Source organism: Equus asinus, chromosome 25 (assembly GCF_041296235.1).
Source record: "Equus asinus isolate D_3611 breed Donkey chromosome 25, EquAss-T2T_v2, whole genome shotgun sequence".
NCBI classification, from domain to species: domain Eukaryota; kingdom Metazoa; phylum Chordata; class Mammalia; order Perissodactyla; family Equidae; genus Equus; species Equus asinus.
Window position 1 is genome coordinate 54,411,947 of NC_091814.1, and position 18,414 is coordinate 54,430,360.

Genomic DNA, 18,414 nt, shown 5'->3' on the forward strand with positions numbered 1-18,414 from the left:
AAGAGAAACGCAGGAAAACCAGATAACGAGCGACAGAGTGACAGCATTAAGTCCACATGCATCAATGATCACTCTCAATATAAACAGATTGAACTCTCCAATAAAAAGACACAGAGTGGCAAAATGGGTTAAAGAACAAGATCCAACAATTTGTTGCCTCCAGGAAACACACCTCAGCCCCAAGGACAAACACAGGCTCAGAGTGAAGGGGTGGAGGACAGTACTTCAAGCTAATAGCAAGCAAATGAAAGCAGGTGTTGCAAATCTTATCTCACACAGAGTGGATTTCAAAATAAGACAGGTAAAGAGAGACACAGAGGGACAATATATAATGATCAAAGGGACACTTCATAAAGAAGAAATAACGCTTATAAATATCTATGCACCCAACATAGGAGCACCAAGGTTCATACAGCAAGTATTAACAGACCTAAAGGAAGATGTTAAAAACAACACAATGATAGTGGGAGATCTCAATAGCCCACTCACATCAATGGACAGATCATCCAGACAGAAAATCAACAAGGAAATACTGGAGCTAAATTAAAAACTAAAACCATTGGACTTAATAGACATATATAGATCACTTCATCCTAAAACTGCAGAATACACATTCTTCTCAAGTGCATATGGAACATTCTCAAGGATAGACCATATGTTTGGAAACAAGGCAAGCCTCTACAAATAAAAAAAAAATTGAAATAATAAGAAGCATCTTCTCTGATCATGATGCTATAAGGCTAGAAGTTAATTACAAGAAAAAAGCTGAGAAAAGCACAAAGATGTGGAGACTAAACAATACACTACTGAACAAGCAATGGATCCTTGAAGAAATTAAAGAAGAAATCAAAAAATACCTGAAGACAAATGAAAATGATAACATGCCATACCAACTCATATGGGATAGAGCAAAAGCTGTGTTCAGAGGAAAATTCATCGCAATAAAGGCACATCTTAACAAACAAGAAAAATCCCAAAAAAGCAATCATAAATGACACCTAACTGAACTAGAGAAAGAAGAACAAATAAAGCCCAAAGTCAGCAGAAGGAGAAAAATAATAAAAATAAGAGCAGAAATAAATACACTTGAAATGAAAAAGGCAGTAGAAAGGATCAATGAAACAAAGAGCTGGTTCTTTCAGAAGATAAAGAAAATTGACAAAGCCCTAGCCAGACTTACAAAGAAAAAAAGGGAGAAAGCTCAAATAAACAAAATCAGAAATGAAAGAGGAGAAATAACAACAGACTCTGCAGAAATACAACAGATTATAAGAGAATACTACGAAAAACTCTATGCCAACAGAATGGATAACCTAGAGGAAATGGTTAAATTCTTGGACTCCCGCAATCTCCCAAAGCTCACTCAAGAAGAAGCAGACAATTTGAACAGACCAATCACAAGGAAAGAGATTGAAACAGCCATCAAAAACATTCCAAAGAATAAAAGCCCAGGACCAGATGGCTTTCCTGGGGAATTCTACCAAACTTTCAGGAGGATTTAACACCTATCCCTCTCAAGCTATTCCAAAAAATTAGGGAGGATGAAACCCTTCCTAACACATTCTACGAGGCCCACATCACACTGATACCAAAGCCTGACAAGGACACCATGAAAAAAGAGAACTACAGGCCAATATCACTGATGAACATAGATGCAAAAATTCTCAACAGAATTTTGGCAAGCAGAATTCAGCGATTCATCAAAAGGATCATACATCCTGATCAGGCGGGATTCATACCAGGGACACAGGGATGGTTCAACATCCACAAATGTGTCAACGTGATACACCACATCAACAAGCTGAGGAATACAAACCACATGATCATCTCAATAGATGCAGAGAAAGCATCTGACAAGATCCAACAGCCATTTATGATAAAAACTCTGAACAAAATGGGCATAGAAGGGAACTACCTCAACATAATAAAGGCCATATATGACACACCCACAGCCAACATCATATTCAATGGGCAAAAACTGAGTGCCATCCCCCTGAAAACAGGAACGAGACAAGGATGCCCTCTATCACCACTCTTCTTTAACATAGTACTGGAGGTCCTGGCCAGAGAAATCAGGCAAGAAAAAGGAATAAAAGGAATCCAAATACAGAGGGAAGAAGTGAAACTCTCGCTGTTTGCAGATGACATGATCTTACATCTAGGAAACACCAAAGAATCCATTGGAAAATTCTTAGCAGTAATCAACAACTACAGCAAACTTGCAGGGTATAAAATTAATTTGGATAAATCAGTAGCATTTCTATATTCTAATAACAAACAAACAGAAAAAGAATTCAAGAACACAATCCCATTCACAATCGCAACAAAAAGAATAAAATACCTCAGGGTAAATTTAACTAAGGAAGCGAAGGCCCTATAGAATGAAAATTACAAGGCCTTTCTGAGAGAGTTGGACGACAACATAAGGAGATGGAAAGACATTCCATGTATGTGGATTGGAAGAATAAACATAGTTAAAATGTCCATTCTACCTAAAGCAATCTACAGATTCAACGCTATCCCAATCAGAATCCCAATGACATGCTTTACAGAGTTAGAACAAAGAATCCTCAAATGCATATGGGGCAACAAAAGACCCCGAATTGCTAATGCAACCCTGAGAAAAAGAACAAAACGGGAGGCATCACAATCCTTGACTTCCAAACATACTACAAAGCTACAGTAATCAAAACAGCATGGTACGGGTACAAAAACAGGTGCACAGATCAATGGAACAGGATTGAAAGCCCAGAAATAAAACCACACATCTATGGACAGCTTATCTTCGAGAAAGGAGCTGAGAGCATACAATGGAGAAAAGAAAGTCTTTTCAACAAATAGTGCTGGGAAAACTGGAAAGCCATATGTAAAAGAATGAAAATTGACCATTCTTTTTCACCATTCACCAAAATAAACTCAAAATGGATCAAAGACCTAAAGGTGAGACCTGAAACCATAAGGCTTCTGGAAGAAAACGTAGGCAGTACACTCTTTGACATCAGTATTAGAAGGATCTTTTCAGACACCAGGTCTTCTCAGACAAGGGAAACAATAGAAAGAATAAACAAATGAGACTTCATCAGACTAAAGAGCTTCTTCAAGGCATGAAAACAGGATTGAAACGAAAAAACAACCCACTAACTGGGAAAAATTATTTGCAAGTCATATATCTGACAAAGGCTTAATATCCATAATATATAAAGAACTCTCACAACTCAACAACAAAAAATCAAACAACCTGATAAAAAAATGGGCAGGACCCGTGAACAGACATTTCTCCAAAGAAGATATACAGATGGCCAATAGACATATGAAAAGATGCTCATCATCACTAATCATCAGGGAAATGCAAATCAAAACTGCACTAAGATATCACCTTACACCTGTTAGAATGGCAAAAATAACTGAAACAAAAAGTGACAAATGATGGAGAGGTGTGGAGAAAAAGGAACCCTCATACTCTGCTGGTGGGAATGCAAACTAGTGCAGCCACTATAGAAAACAGTATGGAGAGTCCTCAAAAATTAAAAATAGAACTATCATATGATCCAGCCATTCCACTACTGGGTATCTATCCAAAGAGCTTGAAGTCAGCAATTCCAAAAGTCCCATGCACCTCAATGTTCATTGCAGCATTATTTACAATAGCCAAGACGTGGAAGCAACCTAAGTGCCCATCAACAGACGAATGGATAAAGAAGATGTGGTATATATACAATGGAATACTGCTCAGCTGTAAAACAGAACAAAATCATTCCATTTGCAATAACATGGATGGACCTTGAGGGATTATGTTAAGTGAAATAAGCCAACTAGGGAAGGATAATCTCTTTATGACTCCACTCATATGAGGAATTTAAAAATGTTGACAAAGAGAACAGATTAGTGGCTACCAGGGGAAGGGTTTGGTGGGGGGTGGGCACAAAGGGTGAAGGGGTGCACCTACGACACGAACAACAAACGTTAATGTACAACTGAAATATCACAAGATCGTAACCTATCATTAACTCAATTAAAAAAAAAAAGGCAGCCAGATGAGCAGATGGGAGTTAGAACTCAGATCCATGTCCTCCAAGGGAAAAAGGTAGGGGTTTTTATCCGGGGTTTTAGGTAGGGGAAGCAGAGCATGTGCTGGGGTTTTAAATAGGGGAAGGGGACCATGTGGCCATGTTAGTTGGCACCCTCCCACAAGCCTGTGTTTGGTCTGGAAGAGTGAATTTCTCTTTCCTTGATTGTCTGGATTTTTCTGGTTAGTTTCTTCTTCAGCCTGTGTTTGGCCTTGTGAGCTGAATCTTGAGGTCAGGACCTGACTTTCTGGGAAAGACAGCTCACTCACATAGTAAGGAGTGACAGAAAGATCTGGTTAGATTTAAACAAGAACTGATTATGCTGAATATGCACAGCTGCAGTCAGCAAACCTTCTCTCAAAGTTTTTTGCTCTAGGAAAGATTTTCTAACTTCTTGCACAATTTCTTATGAGCCTACCTCTAATGATCAGTCCTCAGTCTTGGGGTTGGGGGCAAAGGCCGCTCTAGCTGCTTCCTGTTGGAAAGGGCAAAGATGAAGATCAGAGGAATGAAACTGTTTTACTTTTATTTTAATATATTTTTGGGTAACAGTTGGGGAGAGCGAGATATGCTCTGCATGACTAATATTTTAGTACTCTGATCAATGGCTTTGGAAGAACACTTAAAACTCACATTTTATGGTTAACATAGATGACCACACAGATTAGCAAAATAGCCCACATTTTAGTATCCCTTCCATAATGGACCTCAATCCTCAAGGAGTCCAGGAGAAGATGTCTATAAACCAATCAAGGTTAATGCCTGCAACCTAAAGGGACATCTGATGTGAACAAGTAGCCTGCTGTCTACTAGTCCAGTAAGTAAGTAAGAACCTGGGAGTCGCTTATTACTTCTCTTGAGCAGACTGTCTTCTGAACAGCAACATGCGGTCAGTCACAGGTCCACTTGACCGTTCAGAGAAAGCAAGCTCTAGAGTATGAAACCAGCCAAGATCTGGGAGATGCCAATAGTGATGTACTTCTATGGCATGATTGTTTTTCCTTGTGGCATTTTTCACATGGTGCCATCCAATCAAACATTTCAATAGGACCCAGTCTCCATGACAAAGATGGTGCAGAGAAACATCTGACAGTGTCTAGTTCCTCAGTCTGAGTTCCCTTCAGGTCTTTTGGATCATCTCTAGAACATAGAAAGGATCTCCCAAAGTCAGGCCTATATTGTGTAAGCAAGTAACCAGGTATTTAATAAGAAGCATTTTTAGGGAAAGAAAAAGAAAAACAAGGGTAATGGTTGGAACAAATCATAAACCAATTTCTGAGCCTAGGGGATGGTCAGTCAAGAAGATCTCTAGATGTCAGGGTTGAAGCATCCCCTGCAGTTTAAAATGTCTCCTATGATGTCATCAGGTGTTCAGGTAAACGTTTTTGCGTGGCTTGCACAGCAACAGGCATGAAGACTGTCCAAACATGATGTATCATGGTGCCCTCTCTTAGATTATACCAAGTTTCCAGCTTCTGTTTGCAGGGCTTCAGGAAAAAGGGTGATTTGAGTTCTCAATGATTCCAAGTGAAAAGGAAAGAAAAAAATTGCAAATGTTAATTAGGAGATCGGTACCACATATTTTAGGAAACTAAAAGGGTTCAGGATCCTGTCCTATTTACAGATAGAAGACAAAAACCTTGAAAACAATTAACAGAACCCAAATACAACATCCACAAATGTGCATTATAGTTTCTATTGAAACACAATTTTTCTCTCTAAATTTACCCTAATTTTCAACAAAGATAGCCTAATACAGACTCACATCTTTGCAAAATAAGTCTAGTTTTAATAAAGTTGGCCCAATTATTTACATAAGTACAACAAGAATAGCAATTGATCATATAGGTTCTTTTAAATCTGCTTTTCTGGGAGGAGTGACATCAGCATCATATCACAGTGAACTTGCCTGGGACTCTCTCCCCTCCAACATACCACAAAAAGGGGCAGCATACTCCAAGAAAAAGTATCCTAACAAAACAAAAAACATCAGAGAGATATGCAGCCACAAGACGAGGGCGAAGAGGCTGGAACCCCCTCGGAGGAGCTGGAATGAGGTAAGAGAGTACTTTGCTCCCTCCCCTAAAGACTGCAGTCTCTGCCACGGGAGGCTCCGTGAGGGAAGTAGTGGGGGAGGGGTCGTGCATTCACCAGATCACCCAGGACTCCCTAGGGCACTTGCAGCCGAGAGGGAAGCCACCGAATTGGGCGAAAGCTTTCCCACAGGGTGAGCTCATCAAGCCAAGATCCCAGAAGACCAGACAGCGAGAGCTGATCCAGAAACCCCGGACTGCACACTGGCGAGAGCACCCCTCCCCCGACCCACCCCACGCCATCTCGGCTGAAGGCAGAGGACTCAGAATCCATGGCTCTCAGCCCCCACCCAATGGCAACAGGCTGTCACTGCAAAAGAATAATACCAGAATGAGAAAGACCAGACCTTCCAACATCAGGCACCACATCAAATCTCCAGGCCAGAGAGAAAACAAACACCCAGAACCCAGTCCTGAGGACACAGAAATATGAAAACTAAATGACAGTGAATTCAAAATAGCTATCATCAAAAAATTCAACGATGTAAAAGAGAATATAGAGAAACAATTCAACGAATTCACAAGCTACTTCACAAAAGAGATTGAAACTCTAAAGAAGAATCAGTCAGAAATATTAGAGATGAAAGACACAATAGAAGAGAGAAAAGAAAATATGGATTCCCTTAGTGCTCGACTGGACATCATAGAGGAGCGAATCAGTTTAATCGAAGAAAGACGTGTTGAAATACCCCAGACAGAGGAGAGAGAACTAAGACGACAAAAGACTTGAAGAAAGTCTCCAAGAAATATCTGACTCAATGAGGAAATGCAACGTAAGAATTATGGATATTCCAGAAGGTGAAGAGAAGGAGAATGGAACAGAAAGTGTGTTCAAAGAAATAATAGCAGAAAACTTCCCAAACCTAGGGAAAGAGGGAAATATGTGTGGAGGAAGCTTCCAGATCGCCTAGGTTTGTCAATGTAAAAAGACCCACTGCAAAGCATATAGTAGTAAAACTGGCAAAAATGAATGACAAAGAAAGTATACTCAGGGCAGCAAGGCAGAAGAAAATAACCTACAAAGGAAACCCTTTCAGGCTTTCAGCAGGTTTCTCTGCAGCAACCGTACAAGCTAGGAGAGAATGGAATGACATATTCAAACTTTAAAAGACAAGAATCTTTAGCCAAGAATACTCTGTCCAGCAAAAATACGCTTCAGATATGAGGGAGAAACTAAATCTTTGCTAGACAAACAAAAGCTAAGGGACTTAGTAGCCACGAGACCCCCCTCCCCCCCCCCGCACCAAGAAATCATCAGGAAGGCCCTTATACCTGAAAAAAGAAAAAAAGGGAGAAAGGGGTCACAAAACACAGAGTAAGGAGATAAATAGTTGGACACAATCAGAATACGATAGCAAATATTCAACTATAGCATTAGGCTACAGGGAAGGAAAACACCAAAACAAAGATAATCTTGTCATTTTAGTCATTGCATGGCAATCATTAAATGTTTGTTAAATAAATTAATAAAGTTCAAGGATGTTGATAATGCATGGCAGGAATGACGCCACTGATATGATTCAGAAATGCTAATGGAACTCAATAAAGGCGGGAAGCACCAGTGAACATCATCAGTTGGAAATATATACAATGTAATAATTTGAGGATCATTTTAAAGAAGCTAGTTTCAAACATTTTGAATGTTATTAATATTTTGTATATGTATGATGTACCAAATGTGACCTTCTTTTGTGTGTGATTTTTAAAATTAATTGCATTTTTTAATTCAAAATAACTTTTATTGTATTTCTTATTATAAAAACAATACAATACATATTACTCACATGATTTAGCATGATTTTATTTATCCAGGAGATAAACTTTTCTCCAGGGAAATGTATGTCTTGATTTAAACTTATAATAAAAATCAATGAGAAAAAAAGTTTTCAAAAGAAATCCACTGTGCCTTAACATAGCTATTATCCTTTTACAGAAGACAGATACCTATATTCTGGAAATTTAACTTAAGGCCATACTATGGACATTAAACTTAAAAGCTCAAACCACCTAAATTCCTACCAGACGGACAACACAGATTACCTTACATTCTGATTAAATACATGCAAACACTAATGGGGACTTGAAAATACCTTACATGGTTGAATAAATAACTAAATAGAAGCACTTTCTGATCATCCAAAGACTGTATTTAGATGCAGAAAGAAGCCTGCACCACAAGAATGAAATCATTACAGTCCAGCTTGCCACAGGCAGCCAGATGCAAACCCCTGCTGGGAGCACTCATGAGCCTTTCTGAAGGCAGCTTTGTGGGCATAAAATAAGCTCCCAGCTGCTGGATGCTGAACTGCCTGCAGCCCAGCTCATCACATCTTAGGCAGCAGAGCTCTGTATCAAACACAGTATAAAAGAACCATTTGAGAAAAGCTGCATTTCATTACTTTGCTTGCTGCTCACCCTCTTGCTCAGCAAGTGAGCACTGGGGTGAAAGGGGGAAAAAATTTTAAAGCTAAAAACTTACTATAAAAAAAAAGATTTTGCTTGTATGATGTAGCATCCTTTGGAGCTTCCATGCCCTCCTCCAGGACTAGTGACATAGTAAAATCACATCCACAGAGACATAGTCACCTAGCTTCTCTCTAAGGGAAACCAAAAAACTAACGCACTGCGGGCTTGGTTCCCTCCAGCCCCCCAAGTGTTTCACATGAGAGATCAGTAGACCACAACAGGGACACTAGCTAAGAGGCAGGCATGAGAGACCAGTTGCTCTTGGAGTCACAGCCACAGCTTTCTTAGAGACCACACATGGTGACAGACCCTACAGAAGCATGTGTCTCCTTGTATCTGTTTTGAAGCCAAAAGAACTCCCTGGAAGAGTCGATTCCCAGAGAACCTTCTTTCCTTCTTCATGTGATGTAAAAGGCACACTACTTTCCCTCCAGCCCTCATTCCCAACCCGTGGAGAGAACAACTTTAGCCCTCTTCAGCCATGAGAGGCACACAGATGAGACAGAAAATACAGCAGCGGCAAAAGAGAACTTAGAAGACGGGCACGCACTCTGGGCAGTCTTGCGGTCAGCTCCTGCCCTCGAGGGGCCGGCAACAAGAACTTCACTAAATGAAAGGCTGCCGCTGACACTGCTCCTCTCTCACAGCAGAAGAGACACTTTAGGGACTGACGTTCTCAGGTCCCTCCATTCACCTGGTCAATCTGTCTCCTTTCCAACGTGACAAAAAAGTGACTGCTAATGTATGTATATTGTCCTTTAGCCTGCGCCCCCGGAATGGATGCGGAGCCCGGCTCTCCTGGCACAGCAAAAGCTTGCTGGGGTTCAGCCCTCCCATCAGAAACAATTAAATCTGAGGAGGTGCGTCTGCACTTTAGCCAAAGAACAGCCAGCCAGGGCTAGTCACAGGGAGGACACTAAACGCCAAAACAGAACACGATTGGCCAACCTGGGCCAAACCCGGCAAAGGGATAATAAAAACTCATCAGTTCTGGCCATTAAACGTTTTGAGGCACAGAGAAGTTAAGTTTGTCAGTGTAACTAATATTTCCATTAGGCATGAGGGGAAGAAATGCGGTGATGCTTTTCCAGGCCTCATTTTGGTGGTTCCAAATATCCAATCCTCATTTAACTTCGTGTTCACGCCCCCATGGAGCTGACATCCCAAGCTTTTCAGCAGATCCCAGTGCCCCGGAGAGGTCTGGCCCCAGCCTCCACATCATCAGCAGAGCGATGTGAGGGATGCTGCCGAGGAGGGCCTGTGCACAGCCAGCACGGCCTTTGCCTAGGAGCCAGAGAGGAAGAGAAACAAAGCCGTTACACCAGCACAGATGACAAAGAAAAGTGGAGCAGAAGCCTCCCTCACTCTCCCCCGCTCTTCCACCGCCCACATCCCCACACCGCACACAGGCACGGACACACTGGTGTGCTGGCGCACACCCCTTTACCCTCGGGAGCCAAACTCTAATGGCTTCGTCATGGGCTTCTTTCCCTGACCTTGTGACCATGTTGGACCAGGCCTTTCTTTCAGACTAGACCATAAGCTACATACCCAAGACATGAGGCAGAGGCTAGAGGGAAGCCTGTGGTAAAAGGAGAGTGTGTAGGCTATGTGAGCCCAAAGACCATGCCAAGAAAGTGACGCTGAGGTCAGGGCCACTGGGCTTCTACAGAGGGCGTCTACTGCCACGGCTATCCCAGTGCACTCTGAAATTGGTCATCAGGGCAAAAATCAACTTCTCACAATCCAAGACCTCACATTTTACCTTCTGAGAATTTCTTCCCCTGGGACAGTTTCTCAAATGTTAAATGTGCATCTGGGTCACCTGGTAATCCTGTTAAAATGAAGATTCTGCTTCAGTGGGCCTGGGACGGGGCCCGGGAGTCTGCATGTCTAATCAGCTTCTGGTCCTTGTTAGGGTAACAAGGAACAAGGCAGGAGAATGGTGACATAATTCCACCTGTATTTCCTGTCCCAGAAGTTAAATGCCGTTTTATCCCATTGGCTGTAATCTCTTTAGAAACAGGAAGGTCATATTTTAGAAGGAACAGCCCACTAAATTCTAAGGGGTCTCCAGAGGCTTTCTGTACAATAAATAATGAGTTACATGTTGCTAATGGGAGTCACAGCACAGTGTGGTCAAAGGCAATTTTTTCTTAATTCTTGTGGAGGTGCCAAAAAGTAAGCACAACTACTCAAGTTCCTGCATCTTCCATAATGTCCTTCCCATCTTCCCCAGAAGGTGGCGGAAGAGAGCCATGCCTAGACCTAGGACGCCAGTTATGCTATGATCTGGCTTTGGCTCATCCGAGGCTCAGCCACTGAGCAGCAGGAGGCAAAGTTTTGGGATTGGGGGGCGGGTAGAGAACACAACCCAAAACACAAAACAAAACACCCAGAAGCCTTCCGATAGGTTCAAGTTACTCAGCAATTTTATTTACCCATTCCACACACACAAACACATTCCGAGTACAGCTATACACACACCTTATGCGGATCTGAGCGGCACTGATCCAATTGATATCAATATCACCACACCAGCTTAAATCAGAATTCTGCTAAGGACTAGAGTTCCTTCTTTCAGCAGAGCTGGGCCTAGGAAATCCGCAGGATACCTCTATTGCTTGGGTTCCCAACTCAGTGCACTCCCGTTCAACCTAGCGGTGCTCAGCCTACTCCCAACCCCTCCAAAGGGCACGGCTGGTGATCAGATCTCTGCTTTGCCACAGCAACACCATCGCCATTCAGAATGAGTTAAGCTTGTTACTTCAACACAATAAAAAACGTACACGAGCAATTCAGATATAAACACACTGAGTAGGTAAATAGTGGTCATAGATCCCCAGTGAAAGTCTTACCGGAAAGAATACTTTTGTCAACTCTTAAAACCATTTTTGAATGCAAAATATCCTTTGCATTTTTATTTATTAGATTATGAGTAAAAGCCAAATGCATGGCAGACTACAAATGGCAGCATCATCCAGTGGAATGCTACGTTCCACAGCACGAAAGTTGAGGACACAGAGGTTCCGAAATGGATGCTGAAAGCAAAGTCCTGCCTGGAAGGCGGGGAGTGGAGGGGATGGCTTCGATGGAGGTAACCATTTCAGGCTTTGGGCAGGCACAAAGTATCATACAAGTGATGTACAACCTTTCATTTTCTACACAATGATGAGATTTTGGCTGCTACTCTAAAAAAAAAGTCTACTAAAAATCATGTTGTACAGAACATCCCCCCAAAAAAAACATATGGAGTGTTTACCTCCTTTCTTTGTAGGACACGTGCAATAGACAGAGAATTACAATAACGTGCATACACTACCAACTGGTACAATTAGAAAACAATCAGACTGTCAGCATATGGACTCTACCAGAGTCTGTCAGTCAGTCAGCACACAGACCCTACTACACTCCGTCAGTCAGTCAGCACAGGAACCCGCCTAGAGTGTGTCAGTCAGTCAGCATAAGGACCCTGCTAGAGTGTGTCAGTCAGTCAGCACACAGACCCCAATACAGTCATCAGTCAGCACAGGGACCCTACTACAGTCTGTCAGCCAGCCAGCATACGGACCCTACTAGTCCATCAGTCAGCATACAGACCCTACTACAGTCTGTCAGTTAGTCAGTCAGTATAGGGGCCCTACTCCAGTCTGTCAGACACCCAGAATAGGGATGATCCTACTGTAGTCTGTCAGTAAGTCAGAATACAGAACCTACTACGGTCCATCAGTCAGTCAGCATACGGACCCGACCACAGTCTGTCAGTCAGTCAGCATATGGACCCGACCACAGTCTGTCAGTCAGTCAGCATATGGACCCTACTACAGTCTGTCAGTCAGTCAGCATATAGATGCTAGTAGATAGGTCTTCCAGACACTATGAGTCTAAATTAAATTCCTGGACATACTTCTGATGTCTCTGTCACCTCTAGGGGAAGTCAGAGATCACTCCTGCCAATGCTGCAACCTGACTCAATTGTTATATATTTTTAAAACTAAAATATTTTAAAACACAAACAAGTCAAAATGTATACTGAAAAACCTGGGTAAATTTACCAAATTTCTTGAAAACAAACACAACGTGGCTTCTGGGCTTAGCATGGACAATGAAATGTGCATAAGAATATATACCCCAGATACGGCTCTGTCAATTATTAGACACTTCCTCCCACATCCTTTGAGTACCCCAAGCACCAATGAGTTTCTCTGAAGCTCAGATCTCCTGCTCACAGAGAAACCATAAGATGGATTTATTTCCAAACAGCTCTATCATGTTTCTTCAAAATGCCAGGGACTCTGAAGATCAAGGGTTGCAAAAGGGAACACCCAGAACCTCACAGGAAACACTCAACCGTTCAGTCTAGGAATACAAATATATTGTATTTCTAACTCTAATTTCTTGGGAGAAAAAGTTAAAAAACCAAAAAACAGAAATCAGAGACAATGATATAGGGCAGACCACTAGCACAACACATATTTTAAAAACATTTCCTGGGGCTGCCCCGGTGGTGCAGCGGTTAAGTTCGCACGTTCTGCTTCAGCGGCCCAGGGTTCGCCAGGTTGGATCCTGGGTGTGGACATGGCACCACTCAGCAAGCCATGCCGTGGGAGGCATCCCATATATAAAGTAGAGGAAGATGGGCACGGATGTTAGCTCAGGGCCAGTCTTCCTCAGCAAAAAGAGGAGGATTGGCAGCAGATGTTAGCTCAGGGCTAATCTTCCTCAAAAATAAAATAATAATAATAAAAAGATTTTATTCCACTTTCCACTGAATGCAAAACAATCCCTTTACCAAAACAAAACCAAAGACAACACAGATAGAAGTAGGAGCTAAATTCCAATTTGAGGACTAGGAGACGGGAAGAGAAGCTAGTTCTCTAACTCTGCTTTACATTCCTCTTTCAAGTCCATCACAGAACTCCTCATTCAGCTCTGAAGCAAGAAAAAGAAAACAGAATACACAGTGATTTTCCTTTCCCCATTTTATACACAGATTAAATGCTAAAGCCTTCACCTATTTCTCCCGTAACAAAACTGACAGCATCAGCAAAAGGTACCCTGGACACCCCTCCTCTGACGGATTTGTGATCCAGACATAGTCAGCACTGTGTGCACACTGCCCAGACCCGATCAGGAAGGAGGACAGGAAAGAAAAGGTAGGAAGTAGGACTTCTCTAAAACTTGCAGTAAGAGCTCTGGTCCATTCTGTATTCTCTTGGCTCTAAAAAGGATGTTGAAACCCTTGCTGCTGTCAGGTTCTAATTTCTCACGTCCTATCTGAGAATAATAAGACCCCTACGGCTCCTCTTCTGGGGAAGCAGACCAGCACAGGGGGAGAGTGGAGAAAATCAGCAGGCTGAGGGGCAGAACGGACACCCTAGAGACCTGTGCCTGATGCTGGGGTTTCTAACAGGGTGACATAAAGCCACTCGTTAGGGAATTCTCTTCTCACTAAGAGTATGTAGTGCTCAAATCCAAAGGCTTTGGATCAAAACGCTCCTTCTCTCTTCCATGAGCTCTGAATCACTCTCACCGCACAGCAGGAGAAAAGCCCAGATGAAGGCTCATTTGGGCTAAAGAGACTACCAGCCAAGCAAAGTCAGACGAGGCAACTTTGTAAAAGCGCCACGCAGACCACCTAGACCACAGCTCGTTTCCACATGGGCAGGGACATTCCCACCTGCCAACTCTTTCAGTCTCACGGCCACAGGAAAAGAGAAAAGTCAGGAGAGGTACACTTCAACGTCCACACTTACAGACTCAACGTGTTGCTCTTTCACAAACATTCACTTATTATAATTATATGGCCTGTCTCTAAAATAACCTTCTTCAGGACAAGGACGCTGCTTCTGCTTCTGTGTACCCTCCACCCCCAACTCCACCCGGCCCAAAGCCCCACAGACAAAGACACTAAGTGCACATTATGTAGTGGCTACACAGAAACAGCAGGTCACCTTACATCTTGGACACAATTTCAACCAGAATCTAGTCAACAGCCTTTGGAAACTGGCTGTGATGTCCTACTCAGGACTGAAGAATGAAGAACTGAAGGTCACAACTCAGCTGCCTGTCATGATAACCTTTATCACCCTACAGGTTTTATCTCAGTACCTCTTCTCCAAGGGCTTAAAATTCCCCTATTACCCAGGGACGTTTATTTACATAGTGATTTGTTCCACAGTGCCCTGCACCGTAAAGGGTTAAAGATGGGACCAGAACCTAGAATAACCCTGTAAAACACAGCAGTCTGACTTCAAGAGGGCGCCTTATTTAAACGGTGATCTGCTCAAACGTCCAAGTCCAGAGAACGGTCCTTTCAGAACCAGGAGGGATTCAGAATTCTTCCACTGGTGCTCCGGCCAAGGAACTATGCCAGTATTTCCCCACCCGGCTTCATAAAGTGGAGTTTTAACTTGGAGGATGAATCAGAATCATCAGGGAAGCTAAGTGAACACACACGTCCAGACCCCAAACCCAGAGATTCTGAGTCAATATTAAGCCTCAAGTGGACCCAGGCATGTGTATGTTTCACAATTCTAAAGGGGATTCTAATGATACTCCTGGAAGAGAACTGTGACAAAAGGTCTTCTGTTACCAGACAAAAACACCCTTGGCAAATAGCCAACTTGCTCTCCCTGGTTCCCTCTAAAAGACAAGTGGATGACTTTAAGATGGGGAGTCATCTATCGCTATTAAAAATTTCATGAGAACTCTAGGCTTGCCTCTCAGAAAAATGCACACACATTCAAACGTTTTGCTTACAAAATTGGAGGGGGAGGGGATGCCATCATGGGGCACCAAGGGGCTAAGCATTCTGGCTCTCAACATTTCCGTTTAACCCTACAGAGAAAACAAAAGGACAGAGGTGAATAGGTAAATACACACAGTCAAGAGGTGGACCCCACAGGGTGCCAAAGACTCCGATGGACACCAAGATGAGAAAAAAGAATCCTCCGGTGAGGAAGGTTAAAGTCATCACCAGGCTTTTCCATATTTAGAAAAAAAACTGGTCATGCAAATAATTTTTTTAACTTAAAAAGGAAAGTGTGTTGAAAATACTGGGAAATAAAAAGTAGCTCGAGTGCACTCTTCTCTGCCTTTTGCCTTGAGCCATTCAAACACCAGTGGTGACTCCTGAATCAAACTCTGTCCTTCTAAACAGCCCCAGAGGTCACTGGCTGTCACAGGAAAATTGCTGGGTTGGCAAAGAAGCTGGGAGCCACTGGAGAGAAGATATGACTGTCCTACAAGAGCCCTGCAGGAGTGAGGGACCACCCCACCCTCCCAAAGCTCACTCCACAGCCGCCACAAGACCTATGACTGGCTCTTACATGAAAAATATGAACCAAGATATTTCCTGCATACTGTGAGCCAGCTTCCCCCAGGGCAGCGAAGACAGGACTGTTTCTCACAAAAGGAGGCAAGAACTCTCACCCCATATACACCAGCAGCCTCCAGAGCCTCTGTGAATGTTCTGTAGCCTGAGCTGACCCTTGTACGACCTGGCTTGAGAGGAAGGGAGAAAGGAAAAGAAAGGCTGCCCGGGTCCAGATCCATTTAGGCCCATTTCAGAGAGCATCTACAGAACCCAGGCTTTTCTCTCGCCAACTGCCCCTCCCCTCCAACAGACACCACAATGATAACGCCACACACCACGCCGGACAATCCAAAGGGGAGATGAAAGAGAGGGGAGAAAGCAGGGAAGTAGGGACTGTGAGCTTGGAGAGACAAAGGTGAATGGAAAAAGGGCTTCTGTGTGTGCCCCTCCACCCCGCCCCCCACTTTTTACCAACACAAGGACATTAGTGAGTTTTAGACACCAGGGATGGACAAGAACCAAATGTACGGGGCATGCTTAGCCTCAGCCCCAGCTATGCCAATCACCCTAGGGGAGTGCATCCCTTTCCCTCCTCCTCCAGACCACCCCAACTGAGGACCTGTCCCAAAACACCCGACTCGTCCACTTGCCCCTGGCGAGGAGATGTTTCACACTGCAGAGCAGCTAAGGTTGGTCTGGAAACACACGACCTCATGTTCTGTGTTAAGATCCATGGCGGGGTGTCGGGGGTGGGTGTTGGAAGTTAAATGATTCCCTGGTGATTAGTGACACGGGCAGGAGGCTAAGGCTGGAGGGAAACACACGGTTACACCACCGGAATGCTGACTTGGGTCTTCGGCTGGTCGGCCCCTTCTTGCATGTCCAGGGCACGGAGAGGGCTGAGGGGCTTGAGGGGCCGGCTCCCAACACTGTAATTTCTTGGACGCCTTATTGTATCCGAACTGGACAGAGGCGTAAAGCTGTTCCTTCTCATCCTTACAGGGGTTTGGTTCTTGGGGAAGTTGTTCTGATTGGAAACGGAGGGACACCACACAAATGAAAGCCAAGCCAAAGCTCACTCATAAAGGTTAAATAATGCCTGTAACCACAACAGATTCCTCTACTCCTGCTCCCTAGCAGATAGGGTCTCTCATAAGACACGGGCCATGGCCTGGTCCCCTCACCCCAGGAAGCTAAAGAGTTGTAGAGAGAGAAGCTCCTTGAGCATCATACTCCAGAGCAGGAAGGAGGCCCAAAGAAAGGAAGGGGCTCATGTAAGATCACAGAAATCACCAGGACAGACCTAGGAACAAACCCAGCCTCTGGACCCCACCTTCTAGGCTCCTCTGGACCTCTGAGTGCTTCCCAGGGGAGATCTACATTGGATTTCAACTAAACACTTGGCCACATTTAACTGGATTTCCAGGAGCCAACTTTCAAGGTTAGGACTCATGAAAGAGGTACTAATTTTACAAAAAATAATTCCAACGTCTCTTCCTGTTGGAAGTAAGCAGACTATATAGGTCATGAGTTTTGGATCTTTTTTCCTTTTGTATATAAAAGAAACCCCAGTCTCTTCATGTCAGAGGTTCAAGGACTTAAGGTGACAAGGAACCTGCATGTTCATTATGGCAAAATACTTACAGTTGGCTTGTCACGGTGAGTGTTCACAGCCTCCACATTGAGTTTAATTGTTTCCACTTTGCACCCTGAGAAGACAGAGGAGAGAGAAGAGGCCTTCAGAAAAAAAAGCTAAAAAAATTCCTTAGTTTCAGTTTGGGAAAGCATACCATAAAAGAATGTACATATTCCCAAATATATACATACATCCCTTTAAAAACGGAAGGCACTGATGACACTTCCCTGGTATACAGGGGTGATGAAGTCGAACTTCCAAACAAACTTCAGAGAAAATTCAAATATCCTGACCTTCCTCAACCCCCTCCTCCTGCCCAGTTCCTAAGCTCATAGTTACCGTAGGCGACGGGAGTAAGTTTGAAGATGGTATGGAGAGGGCACCTCAAGTACGGTAGCTCATCTGAAAGCAGAAAGACCGGGTGAGGGAAGTCTCTTAGTATGATGGAGGAAGGTCAAGTTAGGGGAAGAGAAAATCTAAGGAGCTCATGAGTTTCCTTTACCATGACCTAGAGTCCTACAACTCCTCCAGTAAACCCCAGACAATCAGCAAGATGGCCGCTAAAAAGCCACCCAAGCTACTCGGTAGCAAAGGAAGGAAATAAGTCCATTTTAGATCCTTCCATGCAGACAAAACAGAAGTAGGTGCTGTAGCCAGGGCCCCACAGAAGGAAGCCTGTGGCCCACCTGGGTACACCAAGGGCCACTCTGCAGGCTTCCCAGCAGCTCAGGTGGATCAGGAAGGGAAGGGAAGTATCAGAGAAGGCAGCAGCACTTCCTTACGGCTCTACCCAGAAACTGTCCTACCCTGAATCCGAAGGGTGAAGACGCTTCT

At 43.5% G+C, this 18,414-nt stretch overlaps 1 protein-coding gene across 12 annotated transcripts in view; it reads right to left on the reverse strand.

The window, feature by feature from the left end:
* Positions 1-18,414, reverse strand: part of PFKFB2 (6-phosphofructo-2-kinase/fructose-2,6-biphosphatase 2) — a 38,943-nt gene that overhangs the window by 5,889 nt on the left and 14,640 nt on the right. Inside the window, exons 13-17 of one of the 12 annotated variants that reach the window (XM_070497733.1) lie at positions 17,920-17,982; positions 17,589-17,653; positions 16,792-16,971; positions 10,392-10,460; positions 7,944-9,910 (exon numbers count right to left, since the gene is read on the reverse strand). In XM_070497733.1, the coding sequence (XP_070353834.1) occupies positions 10,431-10,460; positions 16,792-16,971; positions 17,589-17,653; positions 17,920-17,982 (338 nt within the window). In that variant the 3' untranslated portion in view covers positions 7,944-9,910; positions 10,392-10,430. Of the gene's footprint in view, positions 1-4,485; positions 4,543-7,943; positions 9,911-10,391; positions 10,461-16,779; positions 16,972-17,588; positions 17,654-17,919; positions 17,983-18,414 lie in introns of those variants that run through there. The other 11 variants (XM_070497732.1, XM_070497731.1, XM_070497730.1 and 8 more) reach the window with 11 other exon arrangements.